Genomic DNA, 24,856 nt, shown 5'->3' on the forward strand with positions numbered 1-24,856 from the left:
CATTCTGATCCCACTAAGGACACGGCAGATCACAACTATGATCCCAGGGGATCTGACATCTTCTGGCCTACATGGGCACCAGACACACATGTGATGTACATAATACATGCAGGAAAAGTACTCATATGGAAAAAATAAAAATAAACCTTTTAAAAAAATAAATACAATGATTACCAAAAGAAAGTAAAGATGTTAAAGCTTTGGTTTCTTCTTTTACATAAGCCATTATTTATTATAATATTTATGTTTATTGTAAAGTAGCTAAATAGGCAAATTATATATTTTATTTTTTAAAAACATGCCACCTATTTGTCCTGTCAGTATTTAAGAATTAAAATATAATGCATGGTGGTTCATATTGTAATCTCAGCACCTGGAAGGTTAGGGCAAGAGGTTTGCCACAAGTTTAAGGTCAGTCTGGGCTACAGAATAAACTCTAAGCAATCTGGGTGAGAGTGAGACCCCATTTCAATTAAAAAAAAAAAAAAATCAAACAAGAGTGAGTTACATGGCTCAGTAGATAAAAACATTACTGTCAAGGAAGACAACTTGAGTTCAATCCCTGGACCCATGTGGTGGAAGGAGAGAATCAACTCCAAGTTGTTCTCTAACCTCTGCTTATAGGTCATGTTTCATGTTCACACATAAACACAAATGTCATTAAAAAGAAAAACTGAAAAAAGTTTTCAAAACAACTAATTTAGCTTACACTGATTTATTTCAATAAGCATAAGTTTATTTCTTTAAAAATACTACTAAATTTCTTTTAAATTGCATTTATTATTATTGCTATCATCATCATTATTATTGGTGTGAGGGTTGAAATCGGGGTCAGGGGAAAACTTTGTGCAGTCATTTCTTTCATTCAAACTTAGTTATCAGGTTTGCATGGCAAGCATCTTTAACCCGCTGAGCCATCTCACTGACCCCTAAAATTAATGAAGAATACTAACACAACAACCCTCCTTTTCTCAAGAGTTTTGGCTCGTATCTTATACTTACAATTTCCTGTAATATGAAGCATTGGCAACTTTGGCTGAAGAGTTGTACAAAACATCAGAAACCAAATATAACCTGGCAATCTGTAATACAAAATGAGACAAAAGGAAAACATTAGCCAATAGCATACCTTAAAAAAAAACTAAGCCGGGCAGTGGTGGCGCACGCCTTTAATCCCAGCACTCGGGAGGCAGAGGCAGACGGATCTCTGTGAGTTCGAGGCCAGCCTGGTCTACAAGAGCTAGGTCCAGGACAGGCTCTAAAAAAGCTGCAGAGAAACCCTATCTCGAAAAACCAAAAAAAAAAGAAAAAAAAAACAAAAAAACTGTACACTCATTCCTTGACAGTGAAAGAGGCTAAGTTTAGGTATAATTTAATAGTAAATGCTAATTATTACTATATGAGATCCGTCATTACAAACACAACTTTCGTAGTAATACAACCTGTTGATTTACCAACATTTCAACCAGTTTATCAGCCAAAAGAAAATATATAGAAAATAATTCATCAGTCAAACTCTTCATGTAAAAATAAGCTTATTCCAAGAAAAAAAGTCAACTATTACCCCCATTAACTAATGTTCAGAAAGAGAAGCCATTTAAATACCTTCTTGGGAAGAGGTGTCTTTAAGATGGACAACGACTCAGTAATGCAATCCACTATTTCTTCAGCAGCTTCAGCATTATTAAGACAGAAAACCATGGCATCTCCAATATCATTTTTTCTTGGAGTTAATCCTCGCAAGATTTCTTCTAATTTATCCCGCTGTCTGAATATAAGTTTTTCACTTATAATTATTTAAACATAACATTCCAAATGTCCCAATAACTACTGCTCACAGACTAGATGAAGTCTGTTTTTCTCTAATATATATATATATATATGTAATATATATATATTATATATATGTATGTATGTTTATGTTGTTACCATGTTTACCTCACAAAAACTAGTTTAAAATCCACTCAGATAAAATGGTTTTAAAGACACCACCACCCATCTACAATTTTTAAAGAACTTATATATAGAGCAGACATTTTTTCTAAAAGTAACAACATATTTTGTGACTTTTTAAAAACTTAAAATATGTAAATTTCAAATTATGGTCATTTAAAGTCTCCAAAAGTATTCTACTCTTACTCCCCCCCCATTAAAATAGAAACTGTTCAAGTTCTCCACAGCCTTCCTTTGGAAGAAGTATTACTTTAGCACTTCTACAAGGAACTAAGTAGGACTAGCCTTTTCTGTAAGGGAAACAATATTTTAGGTCCTGCAGTCCACATGGTCTCTGAAACACACTTCCTCTACTGCTATTATATATATTCCAAGGCAGCCTTACATACATATAAAGAAACAAGCACCATTGTGTTTCAATAAAACTTTATTTGGAAGGTAAGATGGCAAAGTAGGTAAAGGCACTTGCCTCCAAGCCTGATAACCTGTTTCATCCCTAAAACCCACAGTGAAAGGAAAGAGTCCTGCAAGTTGTCCCCTACCTAACCTCCACATGCATGCCACAAGTACACACACACATGTGCACACGCACACACACACAGACACACACACACACAAATAAGTAAATGTAATAAAAACTTTAACCTTCGTTTACAAAACAAGAAGATAGCTATATTTAGACTAAGGACTAGATCTGTAGCTAATGTAATGACCATAAACCTAAAGGAACAAATACACTCAACAACTATAAGACCCCACTGTGAGCAAATACCCTCACCAAAATGCACTGATGAAATGGGTATTAAGTTTTCCACACTGTGCATCAAGTATGTAACATTACACACTAAAATCTTTTAGCCAACGTTTTCCATGAGGTATGAAGAACTTCTAAACACTTAACATGTCTGTCTTTTAAAATGTAGTTAACTCATTATAACAGCTCAGAATGAGCACTAACTTTTTTTTGTAAGATTTAATTTTTATCTTATGTGTTTGAGTGTTTTACCTCCATGTATGTATATACATACACAACATGCATATCTGGTCTGTGCAGAGGCCAGAAGAAGACATTTGACCATAGAACTGAAGATACAGATGGTTGTTGGCCATCATGTAGATGCTGGGATCTGAACCCAGGCCCTCAGCAAGAGCAACAAGTGCTCTCATTAGGTGAGCCACCTCTCCCAGTGAACACTAATAATAATGTTTTCCTACCTGTCATCTCAGAACTACTACACACTATTAGTAGTATTTCCATAGTGCTATATAAAACTATAGAAATAGTAATGCCTGACCCCACTACACAGTCATTTTTTTTCTTTTATCTTGCACTCCGGCAAAAATTTTCTAGTAATTTAGTGTCTAGGTAATTTCTACAAGAACATTAAGTATTGCAATGCGAGAGAAAGAGCTCAACTATGTTTAAGAGATGATCACTAGTTTCATAAGGAAGAGGTCAAGGTAAACAGGATACACTCTTATTATTTAACATTATCTTTCTCCAAGATGTCTAAAATCATAAAACATGTTATTATTTAACACTGGCAAGTGAAAACACCATTTTATCATATGGCTGAAAGAGCTACAGCAAGACAACTAAAGTCAGCAACCAACAGAGCAAGTTCACTGAACACATAACAGAAAAGATCTTACTCTTCCTTGAGCGCTCCCTTCTTACTGGGTTCCTCCACAAAGGCTTCTGCCTCTTGCTCTTCTGACATCCCATGAAGGTAAGGATTTAATGGTGGTGGCCTCCAAAAAGATCCATTTTTGAACATACGAAAATCTTCTGTCCGCCATTTAGTTGGAGAATCTCCCTAACAATTATTAGAAAGCTATTAGAAAGCTCTAAAACTCAGAGTTAAAGTCAACAAAGTAACTGACCCTACTTACCTGCAGAATAGAATAAAGCTTCCACCTGTAGTAAACATGCGCTGGTGTCTGGTTTTCAAATAAGAACCTAAACAGAACAAGCAAAACAATAAACACCATATTCTTTAGGAGGGTGCTATCTACTTTAGTGTCTACATGAAACCAGCTACTTGTAAGCCTATGAGAGAGAGGCGGGGAGGGAGGGCAATTATCAATTAAATAAAACAAATGAGAAATATTATTTGCCCTCTTACTTCTAAAGACCAAAAGCAGAGTCCCTGGGGCATGGAGGTAGGGAAGGGGTCCTTTTATCTTCCATAATATTCACCTTCCCCGGCCCAGACTGCCTTAGAAACAAACACAAACACTCAGAATGACTGTTTTTATAATTTAAAAAAAAAATTTATTTGGCTGTTTCAGACAGGATCTCTCTATGTAGCCATGGCTGTCCTGGAACTCACTATATATACCAACAAGCTACCCTCCAACTCACAGATATCTGGCTCCCTTTGCCTCCAAAGAGCTAGGATTAAAGGTGTGGACCACCACGCCATAACTGGCATTATAAAACACAGGTCAGAGAATATTCTCAAATACTAGAGAGGTTTTCTCAGCATGTAACTTGAAAAGCCTTTACCCTATTTAATATAGTATAAAATCAATGTCTTAGGTAAAGTAATTCAGATGGTAAACAATTTCCTTTCAAACTACTTTGCCCAATTCTAGTTTACTTATGACTCTTTCACTGGAAAGCATAATGAAAGCTATTTTCCTCCAAGACAATGCTAAGAGCTAAATCTTTATGGTTTTAGAATTTTATTCCTGGGGGAAATACACACACACACACACACACACACACACACACTATTTGTGTGTGTGTATCATGTGCTCGTGCACATCACAGAACAAAAAACAGTCAATGCACAATTTTGGGGGATCTGCTCCATCTTCCTACCACATGGGTATTTTGAACTCAAGTTGTCAGTTTGGCAGCAAAAGCCCTTAACCCAATGAGCTGTCTCACTAGCCTATTCTTCGAACCTAGAAATATTTTTAATTTCAAGAAAGAAAGAAACAGAGTTAAAAGGCTTTAAAATACCCATTTGAGGGTTAGCAAAATATAGAATATAGACTTTAAAAGGAGCTGGGTATTGATTTTGCCTGTGACTCTCAATACTAAAGTAATAAGTACAGGGCAGTCTAGGCTACAGAATGAGATCATCTCACTCTGCCCCTCATCTGCCTCCAAAGTACTCTGAAGTCAGTCCCAAAAGACAAATGCGTTATGATTCTACACTTAAGAGATATGTAGAGTAGTCAATTTCACAGAAATACAAACAACAGTGTTTGTGAGGGGCTAGGAGGCCAGACAGATGGAGAGTTACTCTTAAATGCGTATAGAGTTTCAGATCTGGAAGGTGAAAAGATGTCTGGAAATGAACGGAAAAATAGCAATGCTGTAAAATAATGTGAACGTACTTAACGCCACTTAAAAACAGCTAATGCTAAACTTTGTTAAAGATTTATAACCATAATAAAAGAAGCACACCTGAACATAGGATTGTTGATTTCTCTGTTCATAATCATAGCTTCAAACATTGGCCCTTCACGCACAACAAATTCTATCATTCGGTGTATCAGAGCGAGCAAATTCCTACAACAACAACACAGTTAAAGAAAATGGATTCAGACATACCCCTATACAAAACTACACTTGATTTAAATTACTATAATGGTGCAGTTAAAAATAAATCATTCTGCTGACTAACAGAATTTAATACAAAAAAGTAACCTGGAGCACACATTAAAGGCCTTGTGCGTTAAGAGGGGATGGGGCAGTGAGGGTAGAGGAATGGGAAGGAAGGAGAGATGAAGGAGTATGGGAAGCCACAAGACAGCCTTATAGTAATAGACTGAATTTCCTAAATATCACTTAATATTATTTTCAAAATTCAAAAAAATTAAATTATAAATGACAAATAATTGGATAGCTGCAAATACATAAAATCAGCAAATTACAATTTGTATGTTACAGCCATCTAAAAATAGATACAATATTTTTTTAAAATAGTCCTTATATAGACACTTCACAATTATATTAAGATGTTGTAAACTAACTTTAACTTATAAAAATGCAAAACTATTTAACAAATTTAAGAACTGATTTAATAAAAGACCCACCCAAATTCCTGTGTTTCTAGTACACACATAACAGATGGAGTCTTTATTAAATCTGACCTTTAATGAGGCAACATCCCTTTGAAGCACACTTCAAAATTAGCTTAGAATTCCTAACGTGTACTTCTGCCTGCACAGAACCAACCAATGAAAAAAAGCCACGAGTCCTACACTTTACAGAACACGGGACACGGTGAGGTGCCCACTTCTGAAATGCTTATTCCAAAAAGATAAGAGCTACTGTTTATTACATCACTTTATTGGTTGCACTCATAGGAAGAATTCTATTTTTTAAATATGAAAATAAAATCTTTAATAAAAGATTCCAAACTAATTTCAGACCGACTACTAGGTCAGCAGAAACAACTCTGCTTACATATCCATAAGCTGCCCTTGACCTCCTTGTCACCAGTCCCTAAGTACAAAGTTGGCAAGTACAACTGGGAAGAGCAAAAGTATATTGGCTCTTGGTATAAGATACACATAAATTACATTTTGGGCATTCTTGGCTCAATTAAGTCCATGTAAAACTGCTAGAATATAAATATTGTTATAGAAGACAGATTTTTTTTTTGAGGGGCTCTATAATACTTGCTTCAAAGTACCTGACAGTGAAATAATCTTTTATACTGACTATATTTTCTACAGTTTTCAAACAAGCCTACTCAAATGGACACCAATATTTTTATATAGCAGAAAAAAATAATTTTAAAGGTCAAAAAATTATATGGAGGTTTAAATCTTTACAAAGGGGAAATTATTCATTTAGAACTATCAATTCAACTTCAAACTATTTAAAAAATCGTAACTTTAACTTAAAAATTCTCCTTCACAAAAAGTATTAACTGCTGTGTGGATATGCAGTACTGCTCCCGACTGAGAAGGAACTCAGCACCCACGCAGTATCTGGCACTGTTTAGAAAGGGGCCAGGCAGATATTATTAGTTCTAAAATCCCCACTGCTATAAGGCAAATTAAAACTCAGGGAAGTTTCAAGTGCAAATCATATTAAGGACTCAATTTACCATGTGGATAAACATTATAGACCCAGAGACGTCTATAAATGCAGTCAAAAACAACTTGACTTCAGCAATTTAAGGAACATGAAAAATGGTTTATCAAGTTTAAAATCAAATGATTCATTCTAATGGTAAGTCAAGACTTTTCAGCAAAATATATACACAAAATTTGCTTAAAAATAAGCTGAGTCACATATAAAATTACTGGACATATTTTTAAATGCTAAAAAAATACTTTCCCTGTGAACATTTTAACAGTGGAAAAATAACCCACTATAGTTTCAAACAGGCTTGTAACTGATTAAAAAAAAAATCTATCTTTATAAAATTACAAGTTTAAAGAAAATTAAAATATTTCATAACTATTTAAAATCAAAATCTGACAATTAGTTGTTGCTGTCTTGGAATCAAGAGTAAAACGTAATCATACTCTTCCCTTAAGGATTATGTAATTTTCTTATTTGAAAAATAACTTTTTAAAAAAACAAAACAGTGTAGTACAAAAACGTTATATTTTAAAGTGCATTATTTTATTTTTAAACAGTAATTATCTTATTCTGAGCAACCACAATTAAAAAAAAGTCTCTCAGTTATAATAAAACCACAGTTATCGGAGTCGATCGTACCAATGTCTGGTCAAAAACTGTATACTTTCCCAATCCATCCCATGATGTTTTCCTGGTCCCCCGCTGCCGCAGACAGTTCAGCTGGTGTTGCTCACCAAGGCCAATGTCAAAGAGAATTTGGAATTCTTTTGTGTTCATTTATTATTCAACCAGTGTTGTGTTCCTGTGTTTGGGAAAAGGCTGAGCTTGACTGAGCAAGAGCATACCTACAGCATGATTGTTCTTCATTAGCAATGTATTAAAAAAAGAAAAAAGGGGAAGAAAAAGATCCAAACACCTTTGTTATCATGACTAAAAAAATCCTAATATGTCTAGTGTCCATGAAGACAATTGAATTTCTTCTCAAATCAAGTACAAAAAAAATACAACCGCACCTCCAATAAAATCTAAAGCTAAGACTATATATTAAATGCAAATAATCCAGAAACTAAGAGAAAAGTAATAGATTGGTTCAAATTGTAACAATATCTAAAATTTAAGACACATTTTATTTAAAATGCCTATTTTTCCCTTCACAATAGTTTTAAATTACCAGAACAACAATTCCACATTAATCTACTATTTAAACATTCTAACTTCTAAAGCTATTTAGCTCTCTAAAGTGATAACAATATAAACAAAAGAAAAGATGACATAAAATTGCAAAGTGTACTAGACTCATTTAATTTATACGCATCCCCCAAAAGCACTGGGAAGGAACCATTGCTCAGTCAAGATATTACCTTTTCCTCAACACCATTTCTTTTCAATTCAGAAGGGGATATTGTCTATATTTAGATCAGTAATAATAAAGAAAAACATGTACCTTTCTGTTGGGATAACCACTTTGACTATGGCTTGCGACAGAGTCTGTATATGAAGTCACATCAGATAATAAACATAGAATATGTGAGTATTGTTAACAAGTAACAAGCAAAAATATACATAATGCATTGAAAACACTACACATCTAATCACAAGTTCTGCAGGCTATCACTGCATCGGAAGTAATCAAACACTACGCAATTACATAAATGCAAATGGATGTGTTCACAGTGAACAATTAATGTTCACCAAATGCAAAGAATCAGAACATTCCTGCCAGAATGCACATCAATGCACTGAATAGGTACTACACTGAGAATTATCAGATAAAGATTCTAATTTGTGAAATAATTAACTGTTTGCCTCTGACCATACAGTTTGCTACTTTGTTCCCAAGCCTTTAAAACCAGCCCTGTGATTTCAAGTGTAATTAACTTGTAACAGAACCAACAAATTCTTACAACTTGAAATTAAGTTGGTTTTATGTTTAATAAAGAAAAATGCTCACCCTTTGCTTTTACTAGATTAGTTAACTATTTCTGAAATACCATATATGCTGTTATATAGTCTACTACCTCAAAAACTTGAAAGCTAAGTTAGTTTGCTGCCATCTAAACAATTTAACTATTTAGGTGTTTTTTTTTCTATTTAAAAAAAAATCTCTTAACCAAATAAAAACTAGCATGTTCTTAGAACAAAGAAAATTCAAACACTGAATTCAAGCAAACCTGAATAAACACTGGATGGGGGAGGGGCTTACTGAGTGGTCAAAAAGGAATTGTAGCCACCAATAAAAATATGACCTAATGATTCAATATAGGGTTTCCATGGACTAAGGCAGGGAACATATTTACTTATTTTTTTTTTTTATGAGTTGCCAGAGTAACACACATAATTCTATAAAATTGTTGAAAAGAAATACTACCACAGATTTAGTATTTACATATTAGATGCAGCTCTATGTACATTTTTTAAATTACCTTCTCGAAATCCTCCTTGTTTTTAGGTGGTGGTAACATGGGCGCATTGGGGTTTTTTAATCGCTCTCTAGGCTGCGCATTAAAAGGCAGTCCGGATGGAGGTGGGGGAAGTGTGTGTTCCATCATAGAAGGCGGAATGTATATTGGATGCGGAGGAATAGGTACAGCTTTACCCCAACCTAACTTCATTTCAAAAGACATAATCATTTTCCCTACAAAAGAAAAAAGTTACTTAGACAAACCTCCAGAAAAGAAAGCATTTCTGGTAACTTAAATTAAATTTCCTTAATAGGCTTTCAAATTTGATCTAAATTCGAAGTACAATTTTATGAATAATCTACAGCAAAGAAATATCTAAATTCTAAAGATGGACCACAGAACTTTACCATTTAAATTTTTTAGAGCTCTTTCAGCATCTCTTCTATTCATAAAAGCCACAAAGCCACAATTTCTTTCTCTTGCTCTTTCTTCATCAGTTCTAGGCCACATAATTTTTACACTAGCTAATGGTCCAAATCTTCCAAATTCTTGGCACAGCATTTCTTCATTCATCTATTAAAAGATGGGAGTGTTTGGTTATGTAACACAAAGGAAGGGAGGGGCAAAAATTCTATGCAGTTCAGAAAGCAAAATCATTTTTACAGAGTAAAAAGCAACATATTAATGCTACAGTGTTACATTCAAATACTAGAAACTCAAAACAGGTGAAACCCTGTCCAACCACAGCATCTGCATTATTTTCATATTAGAAGTCTTCTATTTTATTTAAATAAGTAGCTAGGGTTTAGGGTCTTAGAGCTACTGAAACCAAAGTCAAGTCTGAATTCTCTTCTTGTTTGAAGATCCTGGAATCTACAAATCTGTTTGGCAGCAGTGGTATATCTATACATTGAGCAGCATTTCAAGCAGGAGTGGGGAGTGCACCTGTCGATAATGGAAGGAAAACCAGAGTGCACAGCTTTCCTGTCTCTAGTGCCCATCTACAGGGTGATCAAGAACAGAATCAGAAAACAGTACATACACAGCAGGGTCAAAAGTATAATTTTTTTTCAACAAAATATTTCATCTAACCTACCATATTCCCCAAAACATACTAATCAAACCGAGCAGAAAAACATTAAAACATTGAAGCCAGTGTGGTATCATATGCTGCAAAAAGCAGAGGGGAGTGGGAAACAGGAAGAGCCCAAGCTCCAGTTAAAGCAGGAAAACAATGCAAAAAGGGAAAGCACAAGGAGGCAAAAAGGAACTCCGTAAGAAAGCAAGCCATACATCCGAAAAGGTGCCTCAAAGAACACAGTCTAATTACTAAAAGGGAAGACATGTCTTCAAGAATGTACAGGAAACAATTTGGATATAACCGGTTAAGTCCCAAGTTTACAAAACAATTATTAAATAATAATTCCATCACCTTTGTCAGCTTCACAACCTAAATTTTAGCTTCCTAACTGTCTAACAATAAAAATAAACATAAGCCAACACTCGCTTTATTTTACTTATATTACCTGTGGATTAATGTTTCCAAGGTATAAATTAGTAGTACTTGGATCTCCTACATCATGCGAGCCAGGTGCATAATCATCAAGAACTAAAACAAGGGAGAAAAAAAAAATTATACCCTGTGAAATACAAAGCTGAAACAATTTCTATTAAGTGAAAAAGCAAAAAACTGTATTACCACCAGATGATCGATTTCTTCTTGAAGGCACATCCACTGAAAGAAAAAAAAAACAACTGTTAGATTTTAAGATAATAAATCATAAATATGTACATTAAAATAAACATCACTTACTAGAACGCCGCTGACCATCAGAATCTGACTGAGGAGGTTCAAATCGACTTAACCTGCCCTTTGTTTTATGTCTCTCATCACGTTCTTCCTGAATTCTGTTGAAAATATTTATAGTCAACTTAGCGTAAGCCACATTCATATTTGGTAACAAGAGCTTATCTAAGTAACATCTTCAAATAACTGAATGTATTTGTATTACCAGTATAACCAAGACCAGTGAGCCCATCAAATTGCAAGACAGGAACAAGTACATATCTACAAGTCCACACTGAACAATGATGCCTCTTTTGGGGCGAAAAGAAAATTCAACATGAAGCTACTGCTTACATTTTTGCTCTTAATAGATTTGATGACCTCTAACCTAGTGAATAACTAGGATTCCAGATAAGAAATAAACCAATTGCATTAAATCTACACATTACAAGCAGCAATGGACACTGACCAAATGCTAGTTGACTCTCAAGCACGTTATCATGTATTGTTGCTAAAGCAAGCTCACTTGCAAGCCAGCTGATAATAACTAGTATACATACCGACATCTCTAATTATCAGTCCACTAGGCCTATCATAGAGAATTCTCCATATAAAACTTACTGTTTTAGTTCTTCTTTGAAAAGTTCCAAATTGCTTTTTTTCTTTTCTTTCTCCCCTTTCTTCAGTGGCTATGAAGAATATAAGTTATAGTTGAAACAAAGAAAACTAAACAAATTTATGGTTTATTTTGGCAGTGATAAAAATCTTGTATAATTGCAAAATAGCAATTTTTGAAAAACTGTGAATATACTAAGAGTCCACCTAATTATATAAATCTGAAGCAAATTTTAAGGCATGTGAATTACATAGCAATAAAGCTGTTACATTTTAATTGCTTCCAGTGCTATCTTAACAACCACTCAAGAAAAAAAATCAATTACATCACTATTTAATGTATCATATTTAATTAACTAAATGTGGCTCCAAGTGACTTGATCCCACATATATCAACCTATTGTCCTCTGTAAAACTCCTATTTCCAATGAATAAAAAACTCTATGATGAGAAATTAAAAGATATATCAGTTCTGACAGTAATCCCCAAGGTCTAAAACCATCCTAAAAAACATGTACATGTTGCTAATAATTTTAGGTTCTTAGTTCAGAACTGTTTTAAAAGAATATTACCCTACATTTACAACAAGATTTTTGACTTGCAATATATAATATGAATACAGTATCAAATATTCAACGAGTACTATTGCTATGTCCTAACCTAATCTACCACTCTCATCTCCATGAGTTACTGAGTTAGACAACATCAAAACTCAACACCTACTCCAAGACTTATAAACCATAAAAAAAAAAATTTCTTACAGAGAATACACTCAAAATACTAATGACAATGCCAGTTTCTAAAATGAATGCTCGATTATTAATAATTACTTACAGAGCCGGGCGGTGGTGGCGCACGCCTTTAATCCCAGCACTCGGGAGGCAGAGGCAGGTGGATCTCTGAGTTCGAGGCCAGCCTGGTCTACAAGAGCTAGTTCCAGGATAGGCTTCAAAGCTACAGAGAAACCCTGTCTCGAAAAACCAAAAAAAAAAAAAAAAATAATTACTTACAGGTTTTTTTGTTTCAATCACAAGAAGAGATGGTGGCCTTTCATTGGATGACTGATTTGGAGGATTTTTTTGATCTGCAAATCTTGAAGATGGCTTATAGATTTTACCTCTTTTTTCATCTGTTTCGTGTTCATCTGAAATTTAAAATGCTAAGTTGTAAAACTAATTTCATATAATTTTTGTTTTTGCTATTTTTATTTAAGAAGAAAATTAAGATTTTTTAATATTAAGATTTGAATGTGAAATTAAATTTATATTATTACCACTCTACCACCCGCAGTTTAATCCTTTATAGCAAAACTATGAAAGATTAAATTTTCTGCAATATAATCTGCTTTTCTTTAAAGCTTGGCACTAAATTTTTTTTATTAACTGCTTCATACAGTCCTGTTAATCACATTCAGTATCTTTTCATTACTCCATATTTGGGGATTTATTTTGCTACTTAATTTAACCACTAGGTGGTGCTAATAGAAAAAGAAATGTGAAACTCCAGTCTTCCATAACTAATGTGTTGCTGCGCCATCCAAGCTTTGTTCAGTCTAGATCTCTGGACTTACCTTTAGCTGCATTAACAACCCCGCCTCGAACAAATGTTTTCACTTTATTACCATCACTTCCTTCAAAAGCAGCGAGAAATTCCTCATAAATTTCAGCAGCTGCCTTTTCATCCTCCTAAATACATAACCAGATATTAGTGACATAAAAATTGCTGTGTGGATGTGACTTGTTTTTTTGGCTTTGGTTTTAGACAAGATTTCACTATGTAACCCAGGCAGACCTGAACTCAATATGCAGACCAGACTAGTCTTGAACAGAGATCTGCCCGCTTTCACCTACCAAATGCTAGGATAAAAGACAAATGCCACTATGTAGAAAGACAGCTCAGCAAAGAGCAATGGCTCTTCTTCCTGAGGACCTAGGTTCCAGTACCCACATGACAGCTCACAACCATCTATAACTCCAGTCCTCGGGGATCAACTCCCTCTTCTGACGTCTATGGGACCAGGCACACAAAGGGCACAAAAATATACAAGCAGGAAAAACACCCATACACATAAAAGAGAAAAACAAAACGAAATTACATACTCAAAGCCTCTTCTTTCCCAAGTAATTCTAATATCTCCAACTTGGTAGACTTTGGATATTACCAAAAATTATATGCTAGATATTTAAAACATAAGGCTTTGCTCCTTTACTTGAAATTTAGAGAAGCAGAAAGTAACTCACCACATATGGGTAAACAAGTAAATGTATTTAAAGACAGTTCAAGAGTCAAACTGTAAAAGAAATGACTGAATAAAAACATATTAACCTATTAATAATTAAGAAGTCCTCCAAAGTATGATGACTTAATTCATCAAATATAAAAATTTCATTCTCAAATAACCGAAGATACAATAGAAGCAAAGACACAGTGCTTATTTCTAACCTGGCATTAAAGAAAAAACTAGAAGAACTAACCTTCTCAGCTATACATCATCTAAATGTCCCATATATATAAATAAGAATACCAGGCTGGGTATGGTCGTGCATGCCTATTACTTCAGAGGTAAAAGCAGGAAGACAGAGTTCCTGACCAGCCTGAGCTGCATAGCGAGAATCTACCTCAAAAACCCAAATCAAACAGAAGAGTAGAACAAATCAAGAAAGAAATACATCCAATATCAAGTAGAAAATTGTACTCAAGAAAGGGTAAATAAAGGAGTAGTAGCTAGTGTCAGAAGGAGATACATGGACTTTCCCATAAATGAAACTGCATAACAACTATTTGAAAAGAGATAAAATGAAATCAATTCTTTGTGTTATATGTCAGGAAAAACTGCATAACGATTAAAATTTCTTAAAAATGCAAACAACCCTAGAATTCATTGGGATTCTCCTAAGAATGCAGATTCTATAAGAAAATACAGGGAAATTCTTCTATAAGCCAGAAATGGAAAAGTAAGGAAAAGAATTTGGTTAATAACAAGAAATCATGAGGGAGACTGGCAACTGACTATAACAACAGATTTTACAAGAATAAACCAGAAGAAAAATAAAAAATGCAATGGAAGGAGGCTACTCAACTGCATTCCCACTGAAAGAACTGCAGAGTCAACACTACACTGAGGTATTATTTCCACACTACAGACTGGCAAAGACCCCGTCAATAGGATTCACCACATTCAAGTGTATAGGCTGGGGCCCTCACTTTTACCAAAATAACATTCACTCCAACAATCTCCGCTTTCAGGAGTTCCAAAAGAAAAAAAAAAAGGTACCTATTCATAAAAAGCATTTGTACTATAATATCCAAAGAGCAAAACCACAAATCCCTCAATAGGCTTTTAAATGAACAAAGTATTATAAAGCTACAAAAGCCATAAAAATGTAGACTTTTTCTATCCTACAAGTAGTCACAAAGATAACATTTGGTTAAAAAGGTAAATGGAGTTAAGTACTCTCACTCTACAGCATGTTATTTCAAGGGAAATGGGACGATACAGTATATACACACCCACTCACACTTTGACAAAAAGAACACATCAAAAGATAACTAATCATCACACAGAGATCTAGATCAGAGGACAGGCAAAGAAGCTGAGCTCATCTGAACATCCCTCTGTGTGTGTGTGTGTGTGTGTGTGTGTGTGTGTGTGTGTGTAGTTGCAAACATCTAAGAAGTAGAACTCTTCAGGAGACATGGCTTCTACTGCTCCCTTACACAATCATTTCCAAGTATAACCTAAATACACTTCAAACATTACCTTTTTCTTCAGTTCCTCTTGTTCCTTTTTACTTAAAGTTCGCTTTGCTGTGCTCATTTTTCCAATACTGAATGCTTTAAGCTTGTTTTCTAGAAGAGGCTATGAAAAGAAACAAAAAGATTGTCTTTACATACAAATTTTAACATTACCTATGAATTTAACACATTTGAATTGACAACCAAGTCTTTAAAAGAGTTACTGTTTTAAAGTATCAATGCAAAGAAAAGCTAGGGTTACTCCAAGCAGATGCTATCTCAGGCTGGGTCTGTAAATACCCACTCATTGAGGAATGTTATTTCCTAACTCGAAGTCAGTAAGAGGCACAAAGCTTTTTTAAGCAGAAAAAGAGATTAAAATAACAAAGAAACAGAAATCAAAGTGTAGTTGTTTTTTTTACTCTTTGGGGGCCCACCACGCAGCTACCAAATAAACACACAGAGACTTATTCTTAGTTATGAATGCCCGCCTTTAGCCTGGCTTATTTCTAGTCATCTTTTCTAACAAATTATTCAGCTTCTCTTTAACTATGTTTTGCCTCTGTGCTTTTACCTTTCTTTATTCTATACCTTTCTTTCCTTCTTCCTCCATGGCCCCTGGTGCCCTCTTCTCCTTTCCCACTCTTCGCTCTCCTTTCCTAGATTTCTATTTATTCTCTCTGCCCACCAGCCCCACCTATTTCTCTCTCCTGCCTAGCTACTGGTCATTCAATTCTTTATTAGATCAAAAGGGCAGGCAAAGTTAAATAAATGTAAGAAAAAAGAATGCAACACATCTTTGCATCATTAAACTAAAAAAATATTCTACATCATAAACAAATAACACATCTTAAACTAAGATTCCACAATACCAAGGCTTAAACAAAAACAAAAGCATAGAGGGAAAATATAGACATCTCCAGGCAAAAGCAGCAATGACAGAAAACAGATCAAGTGAGAGGGCCATAAATTTCCACTCTCTGGAAGCCATCTGTAGGTTCCAATTCAGGTATAACAAATCACATCACACCCTTTTATAACCTGACTAAGCACCTTATTTATCAAAAATATTGGTATTAACAAAATTTCACTTTTTTGCTGGGAATATACCATCTACTACAAATTTCAGTTGTCAGTATACATAAAACTCTATCAATAATTTTTGAACAACAAATGAGCAATCTGAAAATCAAAAATCTCCATACCACAAGTGGAAGGTTCCATACCTGATCTCAAGGAACAGGTTGCAGTCAAAAGCTAGGTGAAAATACTGTGTAACAAATTACCTTTGGGCTGTATGTATAAGATATATACAAAACAGAGATGGATTTTATGTTTAGCCTTTAGTCCTATGACCAAGATACCTCAGGAATAAGAAAATATTCAAAAGGCAAAATCTAAAAATAAAATAAAATAAATAAAATTCCAAAATCTAAAACACTTCATATGCTAAGCAGACGAGTTACTCAACTGTTATAAGAACACCGTATCTGGCAGCACTAACACCCAGTGGGTTTAAAAAGGAAAAAGTGGAAGTCATCCTTCCCTCCTCCATCCTTTCGTTTGCCCACTGACATCTCCACACCCACAGGCTCCAGATATGGAAGAGGGTGGGAGGTGCCTCTGCCTGATAAATGAAGCTCTCACCCCTCAAAGAAGCTTCTTTTTACAGCAGTCAGAGATCACCACAGAAAACTACAATTGTTCAAAATATAGGGAACAACTGTCTGTAAGGTGCCCAAACCCAAGGAATATACCTAAAACACAACTGGAGGAAGAGACTTCAGAGCCAGAGACCAGCAAGTCTGTTTTGAGATTATCTCCTAAAAATAAATGAAGCCACACCCATGATACCTTAACAATCTGGCTGCCTAAACAGACTCGAATAATAACACCAACAACAGACATCTTAAGTGGAAGAAGGAAATCTCCAGGGGCCCTACCTCTCTAGAGAAGACAGGAAGCTAAAGACTGCTGAGAGGGAAAATTAGGTTTCCCCAGGAATGAGGTCCACAACCAGTTATACAATACCAAGAGATCAGCGCTGAAATCACATACACATAAGCAACACTAAAACCAACTCGGCAAGTGGCATGTGTAAAACAGTAATAATCAAGGAAAAAGGGGACATGAATTTGAGAAGGAGCCAGGAGGTGGGGACACCGGGGGGTTAGAGGGAGGAAAGGGGAAATAATGTAATTTTACATTAATTAAAATTTCAAAAATCAAGAAAAGAGCAAAAAGTTGGGAGGGAAGGGAGATGTGAGAGGAGTTGAAAAGGGAAGAATGGAGACTGGATTGGATCAAAACATATATACATATAAAATTCTCGGTTTTTAAGAGAAAACATTTTTTAAAACTTTCGTACATTTTATTTATTTTTGTGTTTGCATGTGACAGACAGAGTGCATGCACCAAAGCATGTGTGTAAAGGCCAAAGAACTTAAGAAAGCTGGCTCTCTTCATCCACCATGTAGGTCCCAAGGAGCAAACTTGGGTGCATCAGGTTTGGTGACAAGTATCCTTACAACCTGAGCCACCTAGCCAGTCCGAGGGAACAGTATTTTAATAAAGCCTTCATATGTACAATTTAGAAGCAGATGCCTTCTGAAATCTGGTTTAAATAGTCGATAGACCTTCAGTTGTTCCATGCTACTCATTTGATTCACAAACTTAAAAGGTAGGATTGTTAATTAAATACAAGCTAAAATACTGAAATCTGAAGTATTTCTCTTCCTTATTAAAATGAAAAGTTAAATAACTAAATTACTTTGAAAATTCGTATAGAAGAGAAACATTGAGGCCACTTACTAAAGTTACATTAAAAGCCCTCTGGGAAAGATAAGCAGTTAATAATACAAAAGACAATCAATCAAGCAATCCCTCTCAAGATTTTTACTTATTTTATGAATGCTTGCATATCTGCATGTGCACTACATGTGTGCCTGGTGCACAGTGAGATCAGAAGAGAGTGTCAGATCCCCTGGAACTATATAGATGGTTGTGAGCCACCTGTGGGATACTAGGAACTAAACCTGGGTCCTTGGCAAAAAGAGGCAAGTGCTCTTAACCATACAGCCATCTCTCCAGCCTCAAAAGTCAATTTTTAAAACAGATTCAAATGTCATCTTTTCCTCAAAAATGAAAGAAAACTGTCCTGCCATCATTCAAGATCATTGGAGTTGGCTTAAAAGGTTTAAACAAATAAAAATTACACAAAAATTCAAGGAAAAAACCACAATTTTAAGAAACAAAATTTGTGGCTGGGAATGGTGGCATATGCTTTTTATCCCACCCAGCACTCGGGAGGCAAAGGCAGGCAGATCTGAGTTCGAGGCCAGCCTGATTGACAGAGCAAGTTCCAGGACAGTCAGGACTACAGAAAAACCCTGTCTTGAACCTGCCCCCCCCGGGGGGAGGGGTAGAAGAAGGAAGAAAGGGAAGGAACGAACAAAATACAAGATTTGTGTGCTTAAACTATTAATATCCTAACAGCTACATTTTGGTATCCAGAACAGAAAATGTCAAAGAAAATTACTGAGTGTTTCTCAAAGAAACACTACAATCATTTATGTAAAAGTTACGTTTTTTTTTTCTGAAATAAAAATACTGGGATAATATGCTATTTTAAGATGTATTCCTATGAAATGTATCTCAGAAAGGTAAAAATATATTTATGCTTAAAAGAATTAGAAATATATGATCAGGCCGGATGTTTCAGAGCAAGTCTTTAATCCCAGCACTGTGGAGGCAAAGTCAAGAAGATCTCCTGAATTCGAGGCCATCCTAGTCCACGCTGAGAGTTCTAGTACATAAAGGACTGCATAGAGATCTAGATCCTGTCTTTTTTTAAAAAGTAAAAAAAGTTCTAGGCGGTGGTGGCACACGTCTTTAATCCCAGCACTTAGGAAGCAGAGGCAGGTAGATCTCTTTGAGTTCAAGGCCAGCCTAGTCTACAGAGTGAGTTCCAGGACAGGCTCCAAAGCCATAGAGCAACCATGTCTCAAAGGACAAAGAAAAAAAAGAAAAAGAAAAAAAAAAGCATGATCAAGGTTTAAGGTTTAATGCTGGCTGATGACGACTTAATATCTTCTGAACTTTTTCAAGAGAAAAATTAAGTTGTACACTTTTAAAAAATAGTGACAGGAATTGAATATAGGGCCTCATACATGCTAGACAACTATGCCACCACTAACTTAAATACCTACCTCAAGAAAAATTACTTTAAATAGATATTTAAGAACTAAAAGACCCAGGGATGTTTTGTAGTAAAGAACCCATTTCTCAAGGGCAAAGGAGATAACTCAGTCAGTGCAATGTCTACATCAATGAGAATCTATATATGGATCCCCAGAACCTATGCAAAAAGCCAGTGGTAGTGGCTATGGGTCTATATAACCCAGCACTGTGTGTCTGAGGCTCAACAGTTAGCCAGGCTTGCAGAATGGGAGTGGAGCTCTAGATTCAGTGAGGAACGTTGGTTCACAATATACAAGGTGGAGAGACTGAGAAAGATGCCCAGTGTTGACCACTGGCTTCTACTTGCACCTACGCGCATATACACGTATACACACGCAGACGAGAACCTCTGAGTTCCTGATTGTCCCAGAACTCCACTTACCCAAATGACTAATATCTAGTCCTATTTGTTTTCAGAGAGAACATAAGCTCTTAGAACACAAGGACTGCATCTTTTAATATTGTGTATATGTTCACGTTGTGGGCAGGTGGTATACACACCAATGCATGTCTGTGGAGGTTAGAGAACAACTTTGTAAAGTCATTTCTCTCCATCCACCTATGCATGGGTTCTAGGGATCTAACCTGGGTCTAGGCTTGCACAGCCAGCACCTTTACCTACTGAACAATTTCACAAGGTCAAGGACTGTCTTAATTGGCTGAATATGCCTAGTAGCTTAATAAACATGACAATAACCACTTTATAGTTAATGTTTACTTTCCAAATAAAATTAAACATCTTCAATGAAACATCTAATATAAACTACATATTTTTCTTTAAATAAATTGGAGTTTATTGTTAATAAAAATATTAATTTCAAATACTATAAAATGAAACAAGTACAAACCATCATACTCAGTCAAGGACAAAGTAAAAGTGTTAGCCATCCTTTGTCACCTTTAGCAATACTCACTCTTGAAAGATTCTGATGAGGAGAATCACAAAGGCTCTCACGGGCACTTTCATTCCTATAATTGTGTTTTCTTGGGCTTTTAGGTCGTGTTCGACTTGGCATATCACTATCTGAGGGTCCAGATGCATCCATCTTCAGATAAAGTTTTAAAAATGGTTTCAAAAATAACATCATAGTACTAAAAACTAGAATTAATCCAAAGTGTCTATAAATTGACAAATTTCACTAGGTTATCTAAAAACACATTATTAACAACATCATGTTATAAGTAAATTCCTTACGAGTTTTTCAAAAACTCTGACTTGCCCTTGAAAGCTCAAATATTATATTGGAAACATTTGTTACTCTTGAAGTAACAGGTTCTCTCCTTCTCTTTCAAGAGAATAACCTGTCAAATACCCAAGTCAGATAACAAGTTTATACGGCAGGCATTCCATGAAGTAAGAATGGTACTTTATAGAGTAGTTTACTCAGTCGCCCTTACTACAAACGTCATATGCTAGGAAGTAGCAGACTTTATATATACTTGTTTCATCACAGAGGATATAAAAATGAAAGACCCACACGAGTTGAGTCTTAAGAATTTTACAACTTTACTAAAAACAATACTTTTTTGAGTCAAGGTCTGTTAAAATTGTGGGTCAGCTTCAACTTCGTGATTCACAATCTTCCTTCCTGCTTGATCCTGGGGTTACAGGCATAGCCCCCACCCAGGCTCACCCTCTAAAACATTTTAAAATACCCTACTTTACTGTATATGATAGGAATGAATACAAGCTTATTTTAGAATCACTTCCTTGATTCATGCTAATGTGCCAATAGTTTGCCTACCAGTTGTTTCTGCACCATCAGGGAAAATGTCAACACAAACAGAAAGGCAAATAATGCCTTGGCATTTTTACAAAAGGCTTTTTATTGGGGCCTACATGAAGCATGGGGGGAGGGCACATGTGCACTGTTCGTTCTTGAATCTAGAATCCAAAGGTTGGTGTCAAGTATCTTCCCTAGTCCCTTGCCACCTTATTATTTGAGGCAAGGTCTCCCACTGAACCTACAAATCAACAGTTCACAGAAGCTGGCTAGCCAGAGTACTCCAGGGATCCATCCACCTGTCTGTCTACCCAGGACAAAGGTTAAATGAAACAGAAACCACCATGCCCAGCTTTCACAGATACTGTAACGAGCACTTTACTTACTGAGCCATCTCCCAATGCCCCTATTATAAAATAGCTCTGAGTTCACATACTCCCAAAAGGTTCTCAACAGCTTGAAGGAGGTGCCTGCACACCATATTTTGAATATTGCTATAACATGGGAAAAAATAGCCACTGCAGTATTCAAAATGCCAAAAAGGTTTAATAAAAAAGGCATGTACCAACTAAGAAAACAAATATGTCTACCTTTCTATAGTGGAACATTATATCATGAGAAAGAACTGATCAGCACTCTCTATGCCAGCTGATTTTCAGGGATTTTGAGAGGCAGGTACAATGTGCAGCAAGAAAAGGGTGTATATAATGTAATCATTATGTAAACAAATACATTTATAAGCACAATAAAAGGTAAAAATACATGTCAAGTTTCTAATGCAATATGAGGTGCTATGAGACAATGTTCTGGTACCCTGTAAAGATTTTTATTTGTATTTTAATAAAATGCTGACTGGCCAGGCAGGAAGTATAGATGGGGCAACCAGACAGGAAGTAGAGGAGATGCGATGAGAACAGGAGAATATTGGGAAGAGGAAAGGTCCAGTCTGCAGTCGTCACCCAGACACAGAGGAAGCAAGATGAGAATGCCTCGCTGATAAAAGGTACCAAACCACATGGCTAACATAGACAAGAATAATGGGCTAATGTAAGTTATAAGAATTAATAAGAAGCCTGAGCTAATAGGCCAACCAGTTTATGCAGACCTCTGTGTGTTTCTTTGGGAATGAACGGCTGTGGGACCAGGTGAGAAAGAAATCTAAGTCAACAATGAAGAAGTTTGTTTTTTAAAAAAGAAAAAAAACACAAAGGCAGACACAATTAAATGTTCACACAACATAATTGTATTCATTTGCCGTGTAACTCATACATATATATAAAGAAAAATTGTATTTTTTAAGGAAAAACAAAAAATGCTATCTTTTATACTTACATGCGCATCTGAAGATCCAGATGAATGCACATCTGATGATCGGCTCTACAAGTATCAAAACAACAAAAGCAAATATTTAAAGGATCAGAAAGTCTTTCACCATTGTTTCTAATGCTGCAGAGGTTTAATCTTCCCTAGCTTTTAGCTACTGCTTTTCAGCTAATGAAACTGCACAATACAATTGCATTCTGCCTTACAAAAAAGTTGTGATCTAGGCAAATGTGTTGAGTAAATTCTTTAAAAATAAAAATGCATATTTTCCAAATACATGGCACAAATGCAAATGAAAAAAATTGAAATGTAACTACCTTTTCAAAGTAAAGCCTGCAGACCTAACCACTATTTATAACAAAACATTTATACAAAGGCTTCTCCCAAGTCCTAACACTAACACTGCCAGGGCAGCACTTCTTCGCAAATCTCCCTTCCTTTTTCTAGTCGCTCAGAGTAAACATAAATAATGATTTGTATCAGCAAGAAAACACATGCTTTAACCTTCACCGCTTAGTAGAAGGTACAATATTCACTGCAGAACTAGTTCAAGGAAAGGAAAATCTTATCAAATCACCATTTTCAACTTGCTATAAGAGAGCTGCTCCTGCCAGGCTGCTATAGAGCATCCATTTAGTCCCTGCACTAAGGAGGCAGAGACAGGAGGATCTGAGTTTGAGGCCAGCCTGGTCTTCAGAGTTTGAGGCCAAACTCTAGGTAACTCAAGGCTATACAGCGAGACCCTGTCTCAGAGAAAGAGCAAGTCAGTGAGAGAAGTGGGCTATTTCTAATGAAACATGCCAGGAGGCTAACTTAAGGCACAGCAGAAAAATGTCTTTAAATACTACCATTTTTTAAAAGAAATCAACAGTTAAAATTTCACATTACTTTTTTCTTAACACATTTCAGAGTATATAAGGTGTTGAGTATTGTTTTAATTACCTCATCTACAACATTTTCTTCTCTAAAATCCACTAAACTGAGCCTTAAGCAAAAATGCGTAAAAGGCAGCAGACATTGCGATCCCTCCCACCTTCATCTTTCTATCTATGGTTTGTCCTCAATTTTTATTGTGCCCTCCCTGTAAATCTTATTCTCTTAGCTAGCTTTTCTCAAAAGTAAAGATGATGTGGTGTGTCGGGGTAGTTACCATCTAAACTATGTAAAACACATCTTGGTATCTGTAGCCATCTGGAAATTACAAAATCCAAAATAACAAATACCTATTTTTACAAAAGGGGAATTCAGCCAAGAGGGTAAAGGAAAGCAACTGCTTTCCAAAACACTAGTACTAATCACTAGAAAACAAAAATAAATGCAACAGTAACAAGAAATAGAAAATCTTCAGAAATTATTTTTAGAATTTTTTTTAGAAAAAATACAAATTTTATGAAAAAATTCATTCATTCAAATAACCCTCTGAAGACTCATTCCTGGACAAGAAGTATTAAATTATTAAAAATTCATCTACTACTAAAACCATATTAAAATTATTCAAAATTATTTATGTGTAACACGACTTTATTCAACAGCTGAAAATCCTACAGAGAACCCTCTGCAGTAGCACGGGAGCTGCCAAGGTAACCCTGAGGTTCCTTAGCAGCTGCGGTTTGAGGAAAGCAGCTAAACCAGCATCTCCTTAATCTGTGTGCTATAACCAAACGGCCTTTTCTAGGGTTTAATCTTTCTTTTTTCATTTCTAAGATTTAAAAATAAAAGCCACCATATACTGTTTTAAATCTCTTCAGTCTGCCAGACATTTGTAATCTAGTCATCAAGACTGTCGCCTAGGGCCACCGAGACAGCAAGTAAAGGTGCCTACCACCAAGTCTGATGACTTGAGTTCAATCCCTGCGATCCACATGGTGAGAATGAACCAGCTGTGGTCCTCTCCCCACAAGTAAAAACAAAATGTAACACCAAAAATTAGAAAGAGCTATCACTTAAATAACTGTTCATCAAGTTAGTAAATAATCTCAAAATCAAAGGTAGCCAATTCAAAAGTCAGCTACAATGTGCTGAC

General features: G+C 35.5%; 1 protein-coding gene across 7 annotated transcripts in view; it reads right to left on the reverse strand.

Moving 5' to 3' along the window:
• Window positions 1-24,856, reverse strand: part of LOC119809031 (U2 snRNP associated SURP domain containing) — a 55,256-nt gene that overhangs the window by 23,626 nt on the left and 6,774 nt on the right. For 2 of the 7 annotated variants that reach the window (XM_038321692.2, XM_038321694.1), the window contains 17 exons: window positions 22,843-22,887; window positions 20,701-20,832; window positions 15,573-15,671; window positions 13,383-13,497; window positions 12,823-12,956; window positions 11,819-11,886; window positions 11,225-11,319; window positions 11,111-11,146; window positions 10,938-11,020; window positions 9,819-9,984; window positions 9,433-9,644; window positions 8,454-8,497; window positions 5,375-5,479; window positions 3,847-3,913; window positions 3,607-3,770; window positions 1,606-1,768; window positions 1,003-1,082 (listed from right to left, as the gene is read on the reverse strand). In XM_038321692.2, coding sequence (XP_038177620.1) covers window positions 1,003-1,082; window positions 1,606-1,768; window positions 3,607-3,770; window positions 3,847-3,913; window positions 5,375-5,479; window positions 8,454-8,497; window positions 9,433-9,644; window positions 9,819-9,984; window positions 10,938-11,020; window positions 11,111-11,146; window positions 11,225-11,319; window positions 11,819-11,886; window positions 12,823-12,956; window positions 13,383-13,497; window positions 15,573-15,671; window positions 20,701-20,832; window positions 22,843-22,887 — 1,808 coding nt within the window. Of the gene's footprint in view, window positions 1-1,002; window positions 1,083-1,605; window positions 1,769-3,606; window positions 3,771-3,846; window positions 3,914-5,374; window positions 5,480-8,453; window positions 8,498-9,432; window positions 9,645-9,818; window positions 9,985-10,937; window positions 11,021-11,110; window positions 11,147-11,224; window positions 11,320-11,818; window positions 11,887-12,822; window positions 12,957-13,382; window positions 13,498-15,572; window positions 15,672-20,700; window positions 20,833-22,842; window positions 22,888-24,856 lie in introns of those variants that run through there. The other 5 variants (XM_038321695.2, XM_038321697.1, XM_038321693.2 and 2 more) reach the window with 4 other exon arrangements.

The sequence above is a fragment of the Arvicola amphibius genome, chromosome 3 (assembly GCF_903992535.2).
Source record: "Arvicola amphibius chromosome 3, mArvAmp1.2, whole genome shotgun sequence".
In the NCBI taxonomy this organism is placed as follows: domain Eukaryota; kingdom Metazoa; phylum Chordata; class Mammalia; order Rodentia; family Cricetidae; genus Arvicola; species Arvicola amphibius.